Source organism: Clarias gariepinus, chromosome 24 (assembly GCF_024256425.1).
Source record: "Clarias gariepinus isolate MV-2021 ecotype Netherlands chromosome 24, CGAR_prim_01v2, whole genome shotgun sequence".
Taxonomy (NCBI): domain Eukaryota; kingdom Metazoa; phylum Chordata; class Actinopteri; order Siluriformes; family Clariidae; genus Clarias; species Clarias gariepinus.
Window position 1 is genome coordinate 492,152 of NC_071123.1, and position 20,755 is coordinate 512,906.

At 41.8% G+C, this 20,755-nt stretch overlaps 3 protein-coding genes across 4 annotated transcripts; 2 read left to right on the forward strand and 1 right to left on the reverse strand.

The window, feature by feature from the left end:
- Positions 1–1,049: 1,049 nt before the first annotated feature.
- Positions 1,050–4,001, forward strand: sat1a.2 (spermidine/spermine N1-acetyltransferase 1a, duplicate 2). The gene is made up of 6 exons (XM_053486050.1): positions 1,050–1,287; positions 1,464–1,515; positions 2,516–2,599; positions 3,052–3,153; positions 3,500–3,540; positions 3,675–4,001. The coding sequence occupies exons 1-6, from the start codon at positions 1,222–1,224 to the stop codon at positions 3,837–3,839; spliced, it is 510 nt and encodes a 169-aa protein (XP_053342025.1). The 5' UTR covers positions 1,050–1,221; the 3' UTR covers positions 3,840–4,001.
- Positions 4,002–5,847: 1,846 nt separating this feature from the next.
- Positions 5,848–16,156, reverse strand: apooa (apolipoprotein O, a). Of its 2 annotated transcripts, none has more exons than XM_053484837.1 (8): positions 16,100–16,156; positions 15,302–15,400; positions 15,089–15,208; positions 7,890–7,944; positions 7,594–7,689; positions 7,330–7,421; positions 6,277–6,372; positions 5,848–6,081 (listed from the first exon to the last, which is right to left on the reverse strand). In XM_053484837.1, the coding sequence occupies exons 1-8, from the start codon at positions 16,106–16,108 to the stop codon at positions 6,034–6,036; spliced, it is 615 nt and encodes a 204-aa protein (XP_053340812.1). In that variant the 5' UTR covers positions 16,109–16,156; the 3' UTR covers positions 5,848–6,033. The 2 variants fall into 2 exon arrangements, with proteins under 2 accessions (XP_053340812.1, XP_053340813.1); XM_053484838.1 differs by lacking the exon at positions 16,100–16,156 and adding an exon at positions 16,077–16,098.
- A 1,337-nt stretch (positions 16,157–17,493) lies between these two features.
- On the forward strand, positions 17,494–20,142 carry c24hxorf58 (chromosome 24 CXorf58 homolog). The gene is made up of 8 exons (XM_053485923.1): positions 17,494–17,581; positions 18,415–18,523; positions 18,611–18,705; positions 18,790–18,895; positions 18,994–19,125; positions 19,204–19,223; positions 19,430–19,559; positions 19,921–20,142. The coding sequence occupies exons 1-8, from the start codon at positions 17,568–17,570 to the stop codon at positions 20,098–20,100; spliced, it is 786 nt and encodes a 261-aa protein (XP_053341898.1). The 5' UTR covers positions 17,494–17,567; the 3' UTR covers positions 20,101–20,142.
- Positions 20,143–20,755: the final 613 nt, after the last annotated feature.

Below are 20,755 nucleotides of genomic sequence, written 5' to 3' on the forward strand. Positions count from 1 at the left end.
ATTATAGCGTATCAGAAGACTGGTTAGGTATGTGGGAGCTAAACCACACCCTCAGCCTTGTGTGTAAGTAGTACTATTTTGTAATTAATTCTAAACTGAACAGGTAGCCAGTGCAGAGATGATAATATAGGTGTTATATGATCATATTTTCCTGATCTAGTGAGAACCTTGGCAGCTTCATTTTGGACTAACTGAAGCTTTTTTATTGAGGATGCAGGACAACCAGCTAGTAATGCATTACAATAGTCCAGGACCTAGCATGAACTAGCTTTTTTTGCGGATAAGATGCTCCTAAGCTTGGCGATATTTCTAAGATGGAAAAAGGCTCTTGTAGTAAACCGTACATGCGTGCACAGATGTTGATTATACCAGTGAGAGACCCAGCGGGGAGACGATTACCCACAATTCCACAGCGAAAGAGAGAGTAAAAAAAGTTGGCTCAGTTGTGATCACGTGACGCTTGGCGTCAAAACAAGAAGCTCATGTATGATACATGATACTCGGTACTCGTAAACCAAGACTCGTTCGTTTTCCAAGTCAAAATTAATTACAAATCTTTACTCGTCTTGCGGAACACTCGCAAACCGCGTTACTCACAATCCGAGGTTTTACTGTATTTATTAATCATTCATAAAATAAATAAACTAAAATCTACTTACAAACTGATTGATTAATCAATCTAATAATCGGGGTTGAGCAAGCTAAACTTCCTAAAAGAACAGGAGTCGGTTAGACAGAGCAAATTTATCAGACTTTTAACGTCACTTCCTGGAAAATCCCTCCGACTGGTGAGTAACTTGGCGTTGATCTGGAAAGAAGCGGAGCCGCTGAGACACTGAGTCACGGGCTCGAGCCCGAACCGCTCCATCCTCACTACCTAGGGGCCCTACACAGGGAACACACACAATCACTACTGCTCGCTTTCTAGTGCGGTGTGTGTGTGTGTGTGTGTGTGTGTGAGACCGAGCCTCTTAGTCATGGGGAAGCACACACACACACAGACACAGACGCGGATGACGTAATGAGGGGTATTAATAGGCTGTGGAGGCGGCAGGCGGTCAGATCTCCGTCTCTCAGCCTCACTGCGTCCATGTGATCCGCACAGCCCGGCTCCGACTCCGCGCTGAGGGTCTCCGCTTACAACCGAATGAAGAAACGAATCTTACTTTACTTCACATACAGAGGACAAGTGAGAAAAGGGAAGAAGAGCAAAAGGAGAAAATGGCCAGTTTTATATTACGGAACGCAGAAGCCAAGGATGTGTCCGATATTCTCCGTCTCATAAAGGTACAAAAAACACAGCTATTGTTTATTTATTATCATTTATTAAGGTTCATCGCCTGTCTGTTTCTGAATTATACAGTGTGTGTGTATATATAAATATAAATATATATAAAAATAATTTTATCCCTAATGTGTCTGTAAGTAACTAATCGTGCTGTTTATTCTCCGGATTGTTTCAGGAACTCGCGAAGTTTGAGAAAATGGAGGAGCAGGTCGTTCTGACCGAGAAAGGTAAACACCCGGATGTCCCGCCCCCTCTTCTCTGATTGGCCACCTTTTCCCGCTTTAAATCCCACCCCCTCTCTGTAGAAATCAGGGTGTGACGCCCGAGGATATCAACTTCTGATATAGTGTGTGTGTGTGTGTGTGTGACAGGAGTGTGTCTGATTATCATCCAAGACATCTTCCCTCAGTCAGCAAAGTACTGTGTGTGTGTGTGTGTGTGTGTGTTGCACACTCATAAGTGCGTGTTAAAAATGTACAGCGCCATCTGTTGAATTTTGAAATGACAAAAAAAATGTTTTAGTGATTTAATGGTGTTTTCCATTTAATTTCCCAAGTATCATATCTCCTCATCCCGACTGTAATGAAACAGAGCCTGCTGGTTTCCTCAAGCTCGCCATTAAAATTCCTTTAGTAGTTTTTACGTGATGCGTCCACAGACACACAGACGTTCCAGAAACTGAAATCTTGACGTGTTCTATTACTTATCTTGCTTCCACACAAAACATTTTTTTTTTCAAATATTTTAATGTACAGACACGCCCACTTTACAGTCACAGTTCAGCGGTACCTCACATATGATTTAATCCGTTCCCCGGAGGCGAGTTCTTAAGGTGAAATGTCATATTGTGAAACGCATTCTCCCATAGGAAATAATGTAAATGCAGATAATCCGCTCCAGCCACACACAAATATTACCAGTTTACAACATAAATTATATTTTTGCATTTTAATGCAAAAAATCTAAACATTTTTTTAAAAAGTCATGTAAATGAAATAAAGTCTGATGATGATTCCTCTCAGCACCAGCTGCTTTAAAAACCAAACTGAAGGTACCGCTATATATATATATATATATATATATATATATATATACACACAAAAAACATAAAAGTGATGGTTAAACGTAAAGCTGCAGCACACCTGTCTATTCTCCAGGCTGTACAGTATGTTTATGTGTACTCTACAACTGTAATTTATTGATTGCATGTTCCTGTTGGTGTTCTAGAGCTGCTGGAGGACGGGTTCGGAGATCATCCGTTCTACCACTGCATCATCGCCGAAGTGCCCAAGGACAAGCAAAGTTCACAGGGCAAGTTACTGTAAAGTTATTGTAAAATAAAACTGATTAGATGCAGCTCGCTCTCTCTCTCCGTTCAGAGTCCTGGAAAAGATTCGTTGGCTCTTGTGAGAAGAATCGCTCACACAGCCTGGACGTAAAAGTGCAGCACGTACTGTAGCTTAGGACCGAGGCTGTGTTCCAAACTGCTCCCTTTTTCCTTTTTTAAACATTACATTAAATAAATAAAGATCCTCACTCCCTACGTAATGTATGACTGAAAGGTTTCTACACCTTAAGCTGTGTAGCAATTTACTCTGAGGGAGTTGTGTAAGGATTCGGCTCTTCCTTCTGAACATGTGGTTTATTATTAAATGCATCAACATCAGTGAAGCTCTTTTAACATCGATCCAATAAAGGAGCGAGTCAGGCTTCAGACAGTGCATGTGATGTGTGTAATTGTTCTTGTTTTTTCTTGCGTTCAGGTCACACGGTGGTCGGCTTCGCCATGTACTACTTCACCTACGACCCCTGGATCGGGAAGTTGCTCTACCTGGAGGACTTTTACGTCATGGGGGAGTTCAGAGGTACAGAGGCGGGGTTATAGTCCTCAGCCAATCACATAAAGCACTCACCCTGGAGACTCCTTCCATAAATGTCCAGTAGACATTCAAACCTACAGATCAGTCTTCCCACATTACCTACAGATGTGTTACCATAGTAACATTGTCTCATTAAAATTAATGTATTATTATTACAATTAATTATACAGCAATGTAGTGTGGATTTGTACAGTCATTGTGAGCTCCATTGCAGTAGAGTATAAATAATTCCAGTCAGTATATTAGTACGGTTAGTAAGTGCTTAACATTTGCAAACCAATTTCCATCCTCGAAGTTTATTTAACCTTAGTTTTGTCACGTTGTGTTTCAGGTTACGGCATCGGCTCCGAAATCCTGAAGCAGCTCAGTGACGTGAGTTTAACACCTCAGGAACCTCCTGCACTGTTTCATTAATGATTTAAATCATTAATGTTTGTGATGTTTAATTTTGAAACAAATGATCCTGGGGGGTAAAAAAAACCATTAAATTGATTATTTTTCCCCAGGTGGCGGTGAAGTCTCGCTGCAGCAGTTTGCAGTTCATTGTCGCGGAGTGGAACAAGTCGTCCATCGAGTTTTATAAGCGGCGCGGTGCCAGTGACCTCTCTCTGGAGGAGGGCTGGAGGCTGTTCGCCATCAGCAAGGAGAATCTGATCAAAATGGTCAAGTAGACGAGATGGAAAATATGAAGACAACGCTGCGTGTTTAATTTTAGTTACTTGGTGTTATAACGCTGAAGTCAAAGTTAATCTGCTTTAATAAACATTGCACACAATGTTTTTAGAAAAAAATAAATAGATGGAATAAATAAAATTTTTACACACACTTATAAACAGCTTCTGTTGTGATTCATGAAACAGATGTTGGATCTCTGAAATTGTGTAGAGTGAAACGGCGAGTGTAGGAAGGAGTGAGGATCGTTCGAGTGTGTTGGAAAACATCGCAATATACTTCAGTGTTTACAATTACTAATGTGGAGCATTTCATGTATGTCATGTCTTAAGGCTTGTAGACAAAACATTTTACAGTTCCAGTTTTTTTTTTATTATCTGTGTTGGGCTGCACTACAGACCCATGGAATTAATTAATCGCAAAAGGCTGCAGTTTATTACAGTTGCTGTTATTTCCTGTTAGGCTCAATAAATACAATCGAGCCAGCACTCCTATGTGAACAGAACTAACACACAAACACTGACACCACAGAAGAACAGTTCTGAGAACCTTAAACATCATGTGCGGGGACCCTGAGGTTGGAAAAAACAATATTCTGCTCATTAATGGTAAAAAAACATTATTGAGGATTGAGTTCCAGGTTCGTGAAAAAGCTCCCGTGGCAGCACTTACTGAACATTTACACCACCGGTGCTACTTACACTGAAGAAAGTAAAACACTTATAATCAGCTTATTAGTTAAATTTACTTTGTGCCGAGGAAATGAATCATTAATAGTTAACCTGCAGTTGCCACAGGAGATTTATTACAGCAGGACTATAAAATTCACACCAGTTCATTCCAGTATCAAGAGGAACAGTGAGTGTGTTTGTGTGTTCGGGGTGAAACCTACAGGAAGAGGGATTGCGTGAATGTGCACACTGGGGAAAGACACAGGCGTGGTGCTGTGAGGTAATGCACACACACACACACACACACACACACAGAGTCAGGTCAGAGTGATTAACCACAAACTCAGAGGTCTGTTTGAGACTGCCCGGATTTTCCACAGAAATAACACACACACACCCTCAGCCTGTTAACCCCTAAATGTCTCTTCATGACTCCATAATGTTTATGGATAATATAATTTAAAATTTCATTTAATTAAAGCTATTATATTAACATCAGTTAACGCCAGGATTAATGACTGTGTTAATAATTCGATACATAATTATGAATATAACTTATCAGATACCTTTGCTCATGGTACCTGATGCACCAAATAGTTCTAGTAACAAATACAAGGTAGGTTCAAATCAAACTGGGACTTATTCACCTAAAATGTTTGGTGAACAAAGGCATAAAAGTGATTGAAATTTACAGAAGACTTGAATTCTCGCTTCAAGTACGGTGATGAGACTCCTAGCCGCGGTAAAACACCCGAATGGTGCAGACATTTTAAAGGAGGCTGTACGTCTCTGCATGATGATCTCGGCCGAGGTGGCTCAGAGCTCACTGTAGTCGTTCCTGTCAACACTCAGAGAGTGGAACGCCGGGTCCTTAAAAATCGACGTCACCAGATTGTGTAAGAGAGACACATCTGTGTGTAGGAACCGTACACACACACATTCACCGACACCACTCAAACATTACAGGAACTCGGCTGGGCTTATTGCCACACCCCCCGTTCAGTCCTGACCTCACTCGAAGACATTTCCACGCGTTTGGGCCGTTAAAGGAGTTCCTGGGAGGCCGACGTTTAGGATGTGAATCAGACAGACCTGATCTGTACCGTGAGAGAACCTTCTACCTTGATGGTGTCCAAGCACTCGTGAAACACTGTGATAAGTGCATTAGTGTATCAGGAGATTATATAGAGAAAGAAAGAAAGTTTTTATTATTTATTCTGTACAATCGAAAGTCCCAGTTTGACTCGAACACCACACCATGTACAAACCATGATGTAAATAATAAACAAGATTATAAATCAATTCCATCATTATAAAAATTAGCTTAGAGGTGGAATGAAATATGTAAATGGTTTTTATTGATGTTTGTACATAAATACACGCTGCAATGCCGTTTCGTGGCCTCACCCACACACTCCAGGTTAAAAGTGCTTCACTAGGCCCCGCCCCTTCTGCACAGATTGATGGGCTAAGGGGCGTGGCTAGTACAAAAGCAGAAGCTCTTTTACGATGTCATCTCTACCTATGTGTTCGTCTCTCCACTGACCGGTTTTTCCTCTGCCTTTATCACCTAGAAATTTAAGAAAAGGTTAAAGGTCACAATGCATAATGAAGCACGTGTGTGTGTGTGTGTGTGTGTGTGTAAAAAATGTGTTGAATGTTTCTTGTGGTACTCACATATTATTTTATAAAAAAAAAACATGAGACTGTAAACTCCCAGTGTGCTGTTGTACACACACACACACACACACACACACACACACACCTTCTCCTCGGACTTTGCTGCAGACTTCCCTTTAATGAGATTTTCAACGGTGACATACGTCTGAAGAGTGAATTCATACACAGCATCACCTGTATTCTGTTTACACACACACACACACACACACACACACACACGTAATTAGAGAAAGGCAATACAGAAGAAAATAACCATCAAACCAACTATTTCTATTTATAATCACCACCTTTATCATTATTTTAAAACCACCCTGCTCTCTCTCTTCATGAACCGCAGCAGTTTTAAACCCCGCGTCCCCCGTGTGTGTGTGTGGGGCGAGGCGGGGCGAATCACTGGTCCACTCCCTTCCTCTGCCGCTTTCTCACCATATCTCACTCAGCAGGAGGGAACAGGAAGTGAGGGGTGAGTGTGAGCAGCGCTGGATAAACATACACTCCGTGCCAAACATGAGAGCGAGCTCTAACGGTGTTTATTCTGAATGTCTCTGTGTTCAAGCAGGTCTCTGTGCTTCACAACCAAACAGGGGCGTGTGGGCGGAGCTAAAAGCAATCAGTAATGTTTAATTTAATTTTCTGTTCGGTTTGTGTTACTGTGCAGAAGTCTTGAGCCGCCCTGAGATCTGTGTTCGACCTGTCCAGCACATATAAGGAAGTCCGACACTGGGAGTGAAACATGATGAAACGTGGACGAGACTTTATCGCAGCACTGCACGACGAAACTCCTCCACTGTACCGAGGATCAGCGGCTCCCAAACTCTGGCTAGTTCGTTTTCTATAACAGTCACAGTGTCTGAGAGAATTCCACCTGCAGTCTGTGTGAGAGTAGAGGAAATAAAAACAACAGGCTCTGTCCTTTGACTCCGCCCATAAACTTTTAAAATTAAGTAACGTATGTGTATATAGTTGTGATTCATCATATGGAGCCGAGACAGGAACGTCTCGCTAACGGGTTAGAATCACCCTGCAGTGAGGAGCGTGGTCTAATAAACAGATTCAACTTACAAGAAACGGAAAAGAAAACACTCAGCTACACACCCACACACATTATATATACACACACACACACACACACACACACCTTTGCGATAGTAGCTGCTTCCTGAGGGTAGTACATAGAAGCACCAAGAGTCATCAAACCTGTCGGGTAAATCAGCCTCTTCATCCTGGAGCCTGGACACACACACACACACACACACACACACACACACACACAATGACTTGTTATTGTATATGTGTGTGTGCATGTACTGTATAAGAGTATGTGTGTGCATGCGTGTGTATGAGAGTATATGTGTGTGTGTGTGTGTGTGTGTGTGTGTGTGTGTGTGTGTGGTTGTGTTACGTTTTGCCAGAAACAGGCCGAGGATGCCGGCGAATGCGATGACTCCAGCTCTGGGATAAAACTCAGGAGGAGGATTGCTCACGTACGCATAACCGTCTGTAACAACAACAACAACAACAACAACAACAACAACAAGCTGCGTTATCAGAGACAGACAGACAGACAGACTGACAGACAGTTACAGACTGGCAGATCTACACAGAGATAGACAGACAGTGTCTATTTGTCTGTCTGTGTGTGTGTGTGTGTGTGTGTGTGTGTGTGTGTGTGTGTGTGTGTGTGTGTGTGTGTGTCACCTTGGCCAAACTGAACAGTTCTGTCTACTTTGGGTTTCATCACTCCGTAGACGCCCTACAGTTCACACAGGAAGAAAAAAAAAAGGAAATTAAAATTTTGTCTCAGCCTTTCTCGGTTTCACTGTGTGTGTGTGTGTGTGTGTGTGTGTTACCCATAATGCTGTTCTAACCTCTAACCAAGACAATAAAAGCAAGAAGCTGAAGTAGACACATTGTGTGTGTGTGTGTGTGTGTGTGTGTGTTGCATAAGGTCTCCTTATAGGTGCAGAAGTTCAGCAGGTTTCTGACTCGGCCGTTAATGGGTTGATGTTTATTAGCAGTTATGACATGTTTATGTGTTTATGGTCCTCTGAAGGGGAAAGTGATTGTTATAAAGTTACATAAGGGCACTGAGGACACACACTACAGAGGACAGTGTGTCAGGACTGGACCCGAGCCAATCAGCTGATGTGATCAGACATTTTACACACTCGTTTATTACCGACAGATCCTACAGCAGTGTAACTAATGAACTGCTGATCACACAAACACACACACAGATATAAAACACACAACTTCACACAATCAAAAACACCACCATCAGTGAGAGGCGCACAATAACCACATGACACTGTGACACTTAATCGCTCAGAACATGTGTCCTGCAGTCGAGTGTTAGAGCCTCACACACACACCCACAATAATCACAGCTTCAGAACAACACAGCTAAGGAGTTAAAGCTGATCGAACCCTGGAGGGACAGAGCTGAACCCTCGACTTCAGAAACACGTCCTGAATGGAGATCACGTAAACACGCGGTGAGGAAGCATGGTAAAAAATGTCCAGTAGAAACCAGTGATAAAGCATTTCAATACACTCTCACACACACACACACACACACACACACACATACTCCACAGTCCACATGTGCATGAGGTCTCCTTCTTGATTTCTGTATCTGACATGGATACAACACTGAAACAGTAGCAACCAAAACACCACCACCATAACACCTGGAGAAAACAGTCATGTGCTGAGAACCTACAGGACTGGGACAAAACAGCTGCGTGTCCACAACAAAACCTCTCGTTAGTGAGACTCATCAGGGAAAAAACGGACTCAGTTTGCTAGGGAGCATAAAGATTGGACTTTGGTGTCATGGAAAAAGGTCATGTGACCTGATGAGTATGGTTGGGTATCGTTTGGGGTTTTTATTACACTGGTGCCAAAACCGTAGTTTTAAAATGGTACCAGTGACTAAACAGTGGCTGAACTGATACATTCAGAAAAATAAAAATAAATAGTGGATAAAATTAAAACAGCTTTTTCTAGAAAAACTAAAGTTAATAACTTACAAGTATTAGTTTAAAGTATACTTAAACGTAAGTAAATACAGAACAACGATTTTTCAAACTACCCGACAGAACTACTGGAATTTAACACCAATAACACTACAGTGGTTGGTATTCTTGGTACGTTACAAACAGCGTCTAATTTGAGTAATTCTTTTGCAGAAATATGACCAAAGACGCACACACACACACACACACACACACGGTCAGGTGATGTCCGTCAGCACACAAAGATTAGTTAGTAAAAAAGGACATGAAGCGATGCTCCCATCATGCATAGTGTCCACTGTACAAGCCTCTGGAGACAGTGTTATGATCTGGGGTTGATCAGTTACTCAGGTCTAGACTCAGTAACGTTATGGGGCAATAAAATGAAGTCAGCTGACCACCTGAATGTACTGAACCACCAGAGGATCACATCTATGGAGGGTTTCTTCTTCCCTGATGGCTCGGACATGATCCAGGACTCAGAGTGTGTAAGAATGATTCTGGGAGCACAAGAAATTATTTTCACACCACGGCATGGGGGATGTCCTGTCTTACAAATTTTCGCCTCAAGATTTGTCACGACGTACAAAGCATTGTTGACATACAAGTGCCTGAGCCGGCCGCACGCATGCCCGGGAGCCGTTCAGAACTTGTTTGTGTCAATGGAAAGTCAAGCAAAGCTAATTTATAAAAAACCTGAAGAGGAACCCAACCAAGATGAGGTATGAACTCAACTGATCGACCTTCTCACGTTAATACTGCAAGAAATACAGGTTCTGATGTGTGGTGGGTGGGTGCGTGTGTGTGTGTGTTTGTGTGCAGCTCTCTCTATAAACAACCCTGTTTTACAATGATGGTGTTTAGGTTGCTGCTGATCCAGTGCTGTATCCATATCTACAGCGGAAATCAAGATGGAGACCTTGTGCACATGTGGACTGTGTGTGTGTGTGTGTGTGTGTGTGTGTCTATGACAGTGACATTGTTACGAACACACGCCGTGTCCAGCTCTAACACTGACCTGAGTTCAGCCACTGATCTCTAACATTAAACCTCTTAAGATATGTTTAATAAGAAACAAAAGTCACACAGGCACGGTTCAGTGAAGAGTGTGAAAGCTCGAGACAGCAGCTGAGAACCCAACAAACTCACAATACAGAGACTGCAGCACACAACAACTCTAAACACCTTCTTACACGCAACTTGTCTGTAAAGAACAAAGGATATATTAACACAGAATTAAACTAAATAGAAGAAACAATTGAACAAAACTCTATTAACCAAACAAACAGTCGTAACAATCTGGAAAAAACTTTCTAGGAAACATGCAGCAAAAATGAAAAATGATGTCAAAACACACCCAAATTCCAGAGACAGCACATCTCAAACACCAGAACATGTGGACCAGATAACATCAGCAACAGAATGAATAAATACAGTAATATTGAGAGAGGAGAAAAATATTGACTCGGTTATTGAAATACTTGTGTGTGACAAATCATGTATCCCCACACTGAGTCCAAACTATATATTTTTATAATTAATTTCTAATTATAATACACCACTATAGGTTTGCATGAGACAGTAAAACGTTGCTGTTCCTCTTTGATCCTGCAGCACTTTAAACTATTCACTCATTGCTAAATACGGTATGCGCCAAAGTAGTTTGCTTGTCTTGAACGCACATGTGTGTGTCATGTGTTCCCAGTAGTGAAAAGGAAGTGGTTAGGAAATTTTGCTGTTCTGGTAGTGTACCGTTCCTGCATTACGTCAGCAAATCATCTCCCTTTGCGGGAGTCTGCATCAACCTTTGTTCCGCGAATTTGTTTGAGAAGCTGCGTGTACGATATGAACACCAAACGATCCAGGAGCACGATCGTAAGTCCAATTTGTTCTTCAGTCCAACAAAGTAAGTCTTATACGCCTTTGACAAAAATATACTATATAAAGCAAACCAATCCACTTGACTAAATCTCCGTCCCCTTTCCCCAACACTGACATCATGTGGCCAAAAAACGTAACTGCGGCCAAGAAGTACTTAATCTAACAGTGTTGTCTCTGCAAGTTCGAGTTTATTTGTCATATGCATGTCAACACAATACAATGAAATACTTAGGATGAGAAGAGACAGACAACTTGTAAATTTGTATGTGTGTGTGTGTGTGTCTCAGCAGTCTCCCTGGTCCATTTGTAAATGCCTCTAAAAACCGGTTTACCTTGTCCTAGCTTTTGTCTGTATGCTGGTAACAAGAAAATTTGTCAGTGGACTGATTTCCCAAAAGCGGGCCGGGGAAGAAGTTCATAGCCGTCTCTGAAAGGAGTGAGACAATGATCAGGAGTTTGTTCTCCTCTGATGGGAAAAGTAATGTGCTGTTGATATTTTGGAAGCACCTTTATCATCTTTGCCCTGATAAAGTCCCCCAAAACAATTAAAGCAGCATCTGGGTGTAAGTTTTCAAATCCGTTTATGACCTTGTGACAGTTCCTCCAAGGCTTGTGATTTGTCAGCCTGTGGGTGGACGTAAACAGCTGTAGGGAGGACTGTGCTGAACTGTCTTGGGAGGTAGACTGGCCTAACAGCTCTAGGTCACGTAGGCAGTAAGTTATTCTTACAGACATCTGTAGCCCACACAGATTTAACCATAACGCACAATCCCTCGCCCCTGGATTTGCCCGAGTTTGCTGTTTTATCCAGTCGGTAGAAGGAAAAGTTGTCCAACGTAACGGCATAATCAAGAATGTTGGGCTTAAGCCATGTCTCTGTGAGTGCAAAAACACAGCAATTTCTGATGTCCTGATGGTATTTAATCCGTGCACGCAGTCCGTCTAGTTTATTATCCAGAGACTGGACGTTTGGAAGCAGTATGAAGAACAGAGAGGGTCTGTTATTTCTCTGCCGGGCTCTGCACAGCACGCCTACGCGATTTCCTCTCCTTGAATTTTGACTTGGAAAACGAACAAGTCTTGGTCTACGAGTAGCGAGTATCATGTATGCGTTCCTGTTTTGAAACCGAGCGTCACGTGATCACAAACGGTTTTTCTCTCTCTTGCACTGCGGAATTGTGGGTAATCGTCTTCCCTGCTGGGTCTTAGTGCGCGTCTCTCACTGGTATAATCAACATCCGTGCACGTGTGTACTGTTTACTATAACACTGTGATCACATGTGTGCGTGTGTGTAAAACATTTTATTTTGTGTCTGTATGCGTGTTTGTACAGCGCGCATGTAAAGCAAAATCAAGTCTCATTAGAGAGATTAAAGATCCATTTTCTCTCTCTGCTCTAGACTCAGCCTGCTCTTTGCGTAGCGTGTGTGTGCGTCATTGAACACCGTGCCACACACACGCACAGACCCCTTCTACTTTTACCTTCACAGAAACACACACACAATCCCTCTGCTCTACACAGAAACACTGCTCTGTTACGATCCTTTTCAAAGGTAAAGTGCAGGGAAAAGCTCGAGACAGCAGCTGAGAACCCAACAAACTCACAATACAGAGACTGCAGCACACGACAACTCAACACATTTTAACACGCAACTTGTCTGTAAAGAACAAAGGATATATTAACACAGAATTAAACTAAATAGAAGAAACAATTGAACAAAACTCTATTAACCAAACAAACAGTCGTAACAATCTGGAAAAAACTTTCTAGGAAACATGCAGCAAAAATGAAAAAATTGTGTGACAAATCATGTATCCCCACACTGAGTCCAAACTATATATTTTTATAATTAATTTCTAATTATAATACACCACTATAGGTTTGCATGAGACAGTAAAACGTTGCTGTTCCTCTATGATCCTGCAGCACTTTAAACTATTCACTCATTGCTAAATACGGTATGCGCCAAAATATACAGTAGTTTGCTTGTCTTGAACGCACATGTGTGTCACGTGTTCACAGGCCAGGGGTAGCTCAGTGGTTAAGGCATTGGACTACGGTTCGAAAGATCCCAGGTTCAAACCCCACAACCACCAAGTTGCCACTGTTGGGCCCTTGAGCGCGGCCCTTAACCCTCAACTGCTCAGATGTGTAATGAGATAAAAATGTAAGTCGCTCTGGATAAGAGCGTCTGCCAAATGCCTAAATGTAAATGTGTTCCCAGTAGTGAAAAGGAAGTGGTTAGGAAATTTTGCTGTTCTGGTAGTGTACTGTTCCTGCATTACGTCAGCAAATCATCTCCTTTTGCCGGAGTCTGCATCAATCTTTATTCCGCGAATTTGTGGAAAAGAGTGGAGAAAGGGTAACTGTGTAAGATGAGGGAGTGGGTAGCTTAGTTTAGATTCACACACACACATACCTACATACACAGCGCCTACTGTTGTGGAACAAATCATTTGAGTTTCCATTATTTCTTATGGGAATTCTTCGATTTGGTTATTTTTGGGTTTTAGTTTTTTGGAATACGAGTCCGCTTCCAGAACAAAATATGCTTGTAATCCAAGGTTCCACTGTATAAGCAAAAGTATAATAAGTTGTATCGGAGCCCTCGTCAGTGCTGCCATCCTGTGGCGCAACCAGAAGTTAAATCGTGACCAAACGCCATTTTGTCTCGGAGCTGTTTTCCACTGTATTGGACTGTGAACTCTGTTCTATTCTGTTCTAAAATTAGGATTATTAACCATCAGGATGGCTTTACTGACTGAATAACTGATTTATTGAAATTGATGAGGCCGACTCATTTCTCCCGCATGTTTATTCATGTTAGTGTTTCTCCTCATACATCCTTATAATTTGGGTCACAGCGTATCAGTGACAGGAGTCCACCTCAATCTATTTGGTGATAGCTCCGTGCTCACACTGTTGGCCCTACGTAGGCACCCGTCCCCTTCTGCAGGTGCGAGAAGGGGGGGCTCCCTACTTCTGCAGGCTTTCTCCACATTATAAAAGCGAAGCTCGGAGTTTAGTCCGGGGTCCGGAAGCAGAGCAAAGCGTCTCACAGTGGATTTATTTGAGAGTGGCATGCCAGCGCGATGATGGTACACACCCAGACACTTTAAAGAGGGGACCGGAATGCTGCCCTTGAATCTCAGCGAATGAACAGCATTGGAAAGAGCTGGTCGAGCTCCCGCGGCACCTTCAGTCCTGCGCAGAGCCCGTCTTCGCATCCCCGCAGCCGAAGAGGAAAAGGCCCCCGAGTTCTGCGGGAGAGGTCCTTGTCATGGGAGCGTGCAGGAGTGCTACCTCCGTGTGCCCCTGTCTGCCACTCTGCCTGCTGCTGACTTTTGCCAGCTGAGCACCGATGGATCTGCACGTGCACATATTTACCTCTTTCCTTCCCCTTTTATCCTTCCTCTCTGCTTTAACCTTCTCCTTCCCCATTTTTTAAAAATAAAATTTACCTTTTGCATATGACATGTGGTGTCACCCGTGCACAAAGGGTCGAACCCGTTACATTTGTTAATAATAATCTGTTCATCTTATTAATTATTTTAATGAGCTTTGGCTACGTTGTTAACTTGAACTTTAATTCAGGAAGAAAATCAGTCTCTCTGGGAACAGCTCTTAAGAGAGTCACTTAGATGAGCTGATACAAACTGATTGATCATCTGTTCTGGTAGAAGAAAGAAGTGGGGGAGAGAGCGAGAGAGAACACTCCAGGGACGTGTCAGCTGATTCAGACATTATACACTGTTTGAAATGTATTTAATTTTAAAATAAAACAGTTTTAACGCTAAAATTGAGCTCTGCAAAAGCAGCACTGAGGTGGGGGGAGTGTGAGCTACACTTCATCTCGCAATAAAACAAATCAAAGTTCATTCAGATCAGTTCACTTGAACCTGAAGACATGGGACGGAGTGATGCACATTATGACTATGCACCTGATATAAACTTACACCAGGGTGTGTGTGTGTGTGTGTGTGTGTGTGTGTTTATACCTGACACCACGTTATATAAGGCTCAGCCATTTTCCTCAGCTTGGTCACATTCTCCTCCATCTTTCCTTTCTCTGGCTCCAAATAGTGGAACTTCTGCTGAGGGGTTGTGTATAGGGAGAGCTGCACCACACACACACACACACATAAGAATCAGAACTTGTATTTCCTGCAGTACTGGTGTAATGTGATCAGGTCGATCAGGTGAGTTCGAACCTCGTCAAGGTTGATTTCTTCTTTAGGTTTTTCTGGATCCGATGCAGTCGAGGCCATGGCTGTGACAGCGACTGAGAGTCCTGCAGCAGCGCCACCAACCTGCCACAGAGTAACAGGACCGACACTAACTCAGGCATTTACATCATCAGAATGAAGACATTATCTTAATTAAAGTGTGTTTAATGGAATAATGATCAATTGTGCATTATGTGTAATGTACAGTACAGCTAACTGAATGTAGAGCAGCAGCACCATCTGGTGGCCAAGAGATGGAATTGCATTGAACAAAGAACCAGTTAAATTGTTTTAAATTAGGGAAGTAACATAGGGCAAATTCGAGTGGGAGTTTATTTAAATCTTTAATCATTTGTCCAACAATTTACATAAAATAAATTATCCGAGTTTTAAATTAAAACAACCTCACTCGAAGAAATCTCCAGTTTTTGTATTAAATTTCACTGTAATATGAGATAAACACGTCACGAGCTGCTTTTATAAACACACCAGAACTACACACATCACTCAGTAATATATTTATTTATTTGTTTATTTAAAAACTGCTCGAAACTGAAGCAAAAGCAAAACTGTTTCACTCTAAACAAATAAGTTCGTAATGTCCTTCTGCCCAAACAACCGGCGAAGAAGAAATCGACCCTTCTTCTGTCACACGTTTATTACACGCGCTATAATGTTAAAACCCAACAGAATCTATCGAGTCTAACATGAATATTCCCCAGAGCTCGGGACGTTAGCATGTAGCTGCGGAAATATTCACCATTCAAAAGTTTATCTCCTCACCTTGTACATGATCTCGCTCTTCTTCAGCGCAGTTCGGCGGCGAGTCTGTGAGCGCCTGTTCGGCACTGCCATCTATCGGTTAAACCGGGCACTGCAGCGTCTCAGAGACAATGGATGGAATGGATGAAATATTCTATCACTAGTGTTTACAGGGTGTGTGAAAATAGTTAAAAGGTTAAAGCAAAAAAAATCAGATCTTTAATATAATCTGTATTATTATTATTATTATTATTATTATTATTATTATGATTATTATTAGAGGTTGAAGCCCACGTCCATGTCTGTGTGTCTCTCTGTACAGCAGAACTCTCTGTCTAACTTATTAATACAAAGAAATCCCATTCTGTAAGGTTGAGTATCTTACGCCTTGTTTACACTAAGTTGTCCTTCTTTGGTGCTCAGACAAATACACTCCCTGTTCGGTAATCGGAGAGTGAATCACAGATGAGAAATGGAAAAAGTAGATTAAAGGATAAAGATGAAGTTTTGTCTTAAAACGACTCCAGCGTGTTAAAATTCACTTATACCACTTCAGCGCTGTTATTTCAGCCAAAGTGAAAATATGAACTAATCCCAGTAAAAATATTCACTTTATCTTCTCTAATTAATATCTATTGGTGCAGGTGTTTGTTTACATTGAGACAGTAGCGCATTAGTAGATTATTTTACAGTAGATTATTAAATCCCACACATAACTGTTCATAACATCACTTTTACTCCACATTTAGATTCACTGATGGTGCAGATTAAACTTCAGGTAGAGATCTAAGGACTGCAGGAGATTCAGTCAATTCTGTCCAGCGGTCGATTTAAGACGCGCCCACAGTTTGATGCATGCGCAGTCTGCTGTCAAACATTTGCTAGGTTTATAATCCGGCACAAAACTGCTTATTCACTTCAACTCAACATTTTGATTTAATTTATGGTGGCAGTTACACTGCTGTTTTTATTCAATTCTGTTTAGACTGTTTTGCGTGATGCTGTGACAGACATACACACAGACACACAGAATTCTTTCTGAGACTGGTTTCTGGTCCTCCAATGTAAAGTGTAAAGATATCATAGAAAGAACGAGGGACCAAACCGTTCTTTTATTTATATAGATTAGTCAGTTATAAAATAATGGAAGATTTTGAAACAAGCAAATAGAATAAAGATATATAAAGTAATTTATATAATTTTAGAAAAATATTAGATATTTTATATTATTTCATATTTTGTAACTAAAAGATATCTTACATTCTTGCATTTCAGCTCTGAAGTATTTTTTAAACAAGATTTAACTACAAAAGTTAAGGCAATCAGATTAAAAAATAAATAAATAAATCTTGGTTGTTGTGTTGCCTAGCAACTGAGACGCACTGAAGACTAAACAGGAAGTGGAGTTGCATGGACGTCCATCAGCACTCAGCTTTAACTAAAAGTATAAACAGATCGAAAGCTGTTTCGGAGTAACAGACGAGCCGACATGATGGATTCTGGGTGAGTCCATGTCAGTGGAATGTGAGAGATGAGATTGTGAATAGTTAAGTATAAAGCAGAACAAGTTCTTTAAGAGGTCACGTAAAGGCAAAATCAGTCCAGTGTAATGAAATGAGCGAATATTAAAGACAAACTGATCCTCGAGTCAGATATCTCTCATAGTCAGTCGAGAGAATAGAAATAATCTGATCATTCTGATTCATACACACTCACATCTCATACAAACTTCCATAACTCTTTTGATTGTGTAAAGCAGTTTTGTGACAATAACAATTATTAAAAGCGCTATACAAATCTTAATTAATTGAATTGAATTGAAATAAATCGATAAAACAAGCAGACATTGAGAAATAAAGGGTTTAATACACGGGCTGCACCGAAAGTAACATAAAACTGGGTACAACATTTCAAACACAGCTGGTTTAAACTGCACATGTTGTTAGAGGAACTCTGTCTCTATATACAGGTACGACTCGACACAGTCTCCATCACAAGCCTGTGTCTGCACCATCGTCATCACCAGCTCTCCAACCCTCTTAAAACCTTCCGATAAAACTTTTGTACCCATGTCATAACATGTGGTTTGTCTCTGATGCTGGTTTCTCCTTTCTGCATCCGTGCACATCTCTCTCGTCCCTGGTGTCGTCCCTGGTGTCGTCCCTGGTGTCGTCCCTGTAAACATTCTCCGGTGCAGTGGGAGACCATCGACTGTGGTGAAGAGGGTTCGAGTATTGGCCGGTGCAGCTTTCAGGAAACTTTTCTATGTTTTGTGCAGAGTTTTAAAATCGCCCTGTGTGTGTGTGTGTGTGTGTGTGTGTGTGTGTGATGTACAGGTGTGAGCAGGACGTGTGTGAGGTTTATGCTCGCAGAATTCAGGTGTTCTGGAGAGCTCGTCGGGACAGGAAAGTGTTTAAGCTGCTCATGAGCACCGCGCGCTCGGCTGTGAGTCTCTATCACACTTTATTACTCTCACTGTTGACGAGCTTAAGGTCACTGAAGGTCACTACAGGGTCATGATGATTTGCACAGGAGGAGTGTTTGACCCCTGCAGTTCTCCGACAGCTCAGTCCTCGAGAAGCAAATCTGCTGAAAGACCAGAGTCTTCAGTGTAAAGTTCGAATCAGGTTTTACACACACACACACACACACACACACACACACACACAGCTCAGAAGCTGTATTTATTTTGTGTTTCTTGTGTTCTTTAGGTTCTCAGGTCCTCAGTTTCCTCCTGTGATTGTATTTAAGATCTTCCAGACAGGTCGAGGAGGACGCTACCTGTCCGGGAAAAATGTCTTCCAGCCGTCCAATCAGGTGAGAGTTCCCTGTCCCTCCAGCTGACGCTTATACTACACCTGCTGAAAGCGCAAGGCTTTTCTGTGTGTGACGTGTAGAGTCGTTACTGACCCCAGGCCACAGTGGACTCCTGCAGGATGATGGGAAACAGGAAGTTCATGGACCTGATGCAGCAGGACGAGGTTCACTGGCAGGGTCGCATCATCTCACGTCCTGCAGACGTCACGTGTATCAGAGACTACATGCAGGTGAGAGATGCTACGCTCGTTACTCAGTTCATGGACGTTGAGATAAAAACAGCGCAGTAGAGTCTTTTCGCCTCTCAGTACTCGAGTCACCTGGATTTTTGATTCTGTAAAGCTGTTTTGCAAAATGATTATTGTGACACTACAGCACTATAGAAATAATAAACAAATTCATTTGAATTAATTAAAACTCTGAACAGGAAGTTGCCCTTGTCATGATGTTGATCCGTATGTTCTCCCCAATGTGGCCCCTATATTAATAACAGATATAATGTTAATATGAAACTCATTTGTCCCCCACCTGCAGGTCCCCAGTTGCCCCCCCGCCCTCAGCAGTGTCCACTCGGGGACCCAGGACTCCAAAACGGCGCTCACCCCAAGCTCGGACACTCACTGACCGCATGAGACGTGTTTACACGCTGCGAGGGACAAAGACAGTGAGGAGTGACATTTCATGACATTACCGTCACACCCGACCTCTGTTTCATGACATTCACTCGACCACCAACATCTGTTCATCACTTTAATTCAGACACAGCTGGCTAAGCTGCTTAGCAAGAATAATAATTTGGAATAAAAGTGTTGAGGAACAAGATTTTCACACCATGGCCTCTCAAATAAGAAAATGATCGATTAAAAACTTGACATCACACGCTGAGCTCCGCCGCAGAGTCTGTAGACGTGTAATCAGCATCCATGATCTTAAACATCACACACAGTGGAGTTAAGCTGAGGTTTAAAACTCAAAGTGTAAATTAACGTGTGTGTGTGTGTGTGTGTGTGTGTTTTGACTTTGAGGTTAAAGATGGAGATCAGGTGATAAATGTGAGCGAGCGACGCTCAGCTGATGAGGAGTGTGTTTTCTTCCCTGCTGCGTCTGAAGGTGTGGCTTTGAGCGACGTTTCCGATTGCGAGTGGGAGGAGGAGGCGGAGCTACTCTGCTCCTGGTCCAATCAGCTCACACTGGACTGGATTTAATTCAGCTCAGTCTTTAGACTTCAGTCTCATTTTTGACATAAAGTCTACACTGTCCCTGACTCCTTCCTCCAACCCAGTCAGTCAGAGTGAGACTCAGCGTGGTGTTGGTCACAGCCCTTATTAAGATTTACACATTTTTCTCACACATACACAATTTATTATTATTTTTTTTTTATTATTTTATTTTATTATGTTTTTTATTTTTTATTTTTTTGGAAAAAAATGATTTTCTTTTATTTTTGTGAAGCTGCTTTGAGACAATGACCATTGTTAAAAGCGCTATATAAATAAAATTGAATTGAATTGATTAATATTTAAAGTCACAGATAACCGTGTAGATAAACATATAAGACCTAATTAATTTACATTAAACATAAATAAGTATAAGAATCTGTTAGAACCCAGACTCGGAGAACACAAGTGCAGGTGAGACGTTTATCAATACACTGTTTCAGAAACACGACAATCAAAACCAGCAAGGACAATCCAAATCCAAAGTCCAGTAACCAGGCACGGACTGGAACTGGCTAAACCCAGAAAGGTAAAAACAAACAGGGTCAAGATCCAAAAGATTAAAAATACTCGGTAACGACACGGGACCCAGTCACATCGTGAGGACCGGACGTACGCGCGTCTCTTATATCCGTGTCTTATA

Coding starts and splice junctions, on each gene's coding strand:
- sat1a.2 (XM_053486050.1), top strand. CDS start 1,222: ATGGCCAGTTTTATATTACGGAACGCAGAAGCCAAGGATGTGTCCGAT. Junction 1,288..1,463: donor ATATTCTCCGTCTCATAAAG/GTACAAAAAACA, acceptor GGATTGTTTCAG/GAACTCGCGAAGTTTGAGAA. Junction 3,154..3,499: donor CGTCATGGGGGAGTTCAGAG/GTACAGAGGCGG, acceptor GTTGTGTTTCAG/GTTACGGCATCGGCTCCGAA.
- apooa (XM_053484837.1), bottom strand. Junction 15,209..15,301: donor AAGAAATCAACCTTGACGAG/GTTCGAACTCAC, acceptor TGTGTGGTGCAG/CTCTCCCTATACACAACCCC. Junction 7,945..15,088: donor CTTATATAACGTGGTGTCAG/GTATAAACACAC, acceptor TGTGAACTGTAG/GGCGTCTACGGAGTGATGAA.
- c24hxorf58 (XM_053485923.1), top strand. Junction 18,896..18,993: donor TCTTCCAGCCGTCCAATCAG/GTGAGAGTTCCC, acceptor TACTGACCCCAG/GCCACAGTGGACTCCTGCAG. Junction 19,224..19,429: donor TACTCGAGTCACCTGGATTT/TTGATTCTGTAA, acceptor CCCCACCTGCAG/GTCCCCAGTTGCCCCCCCGC.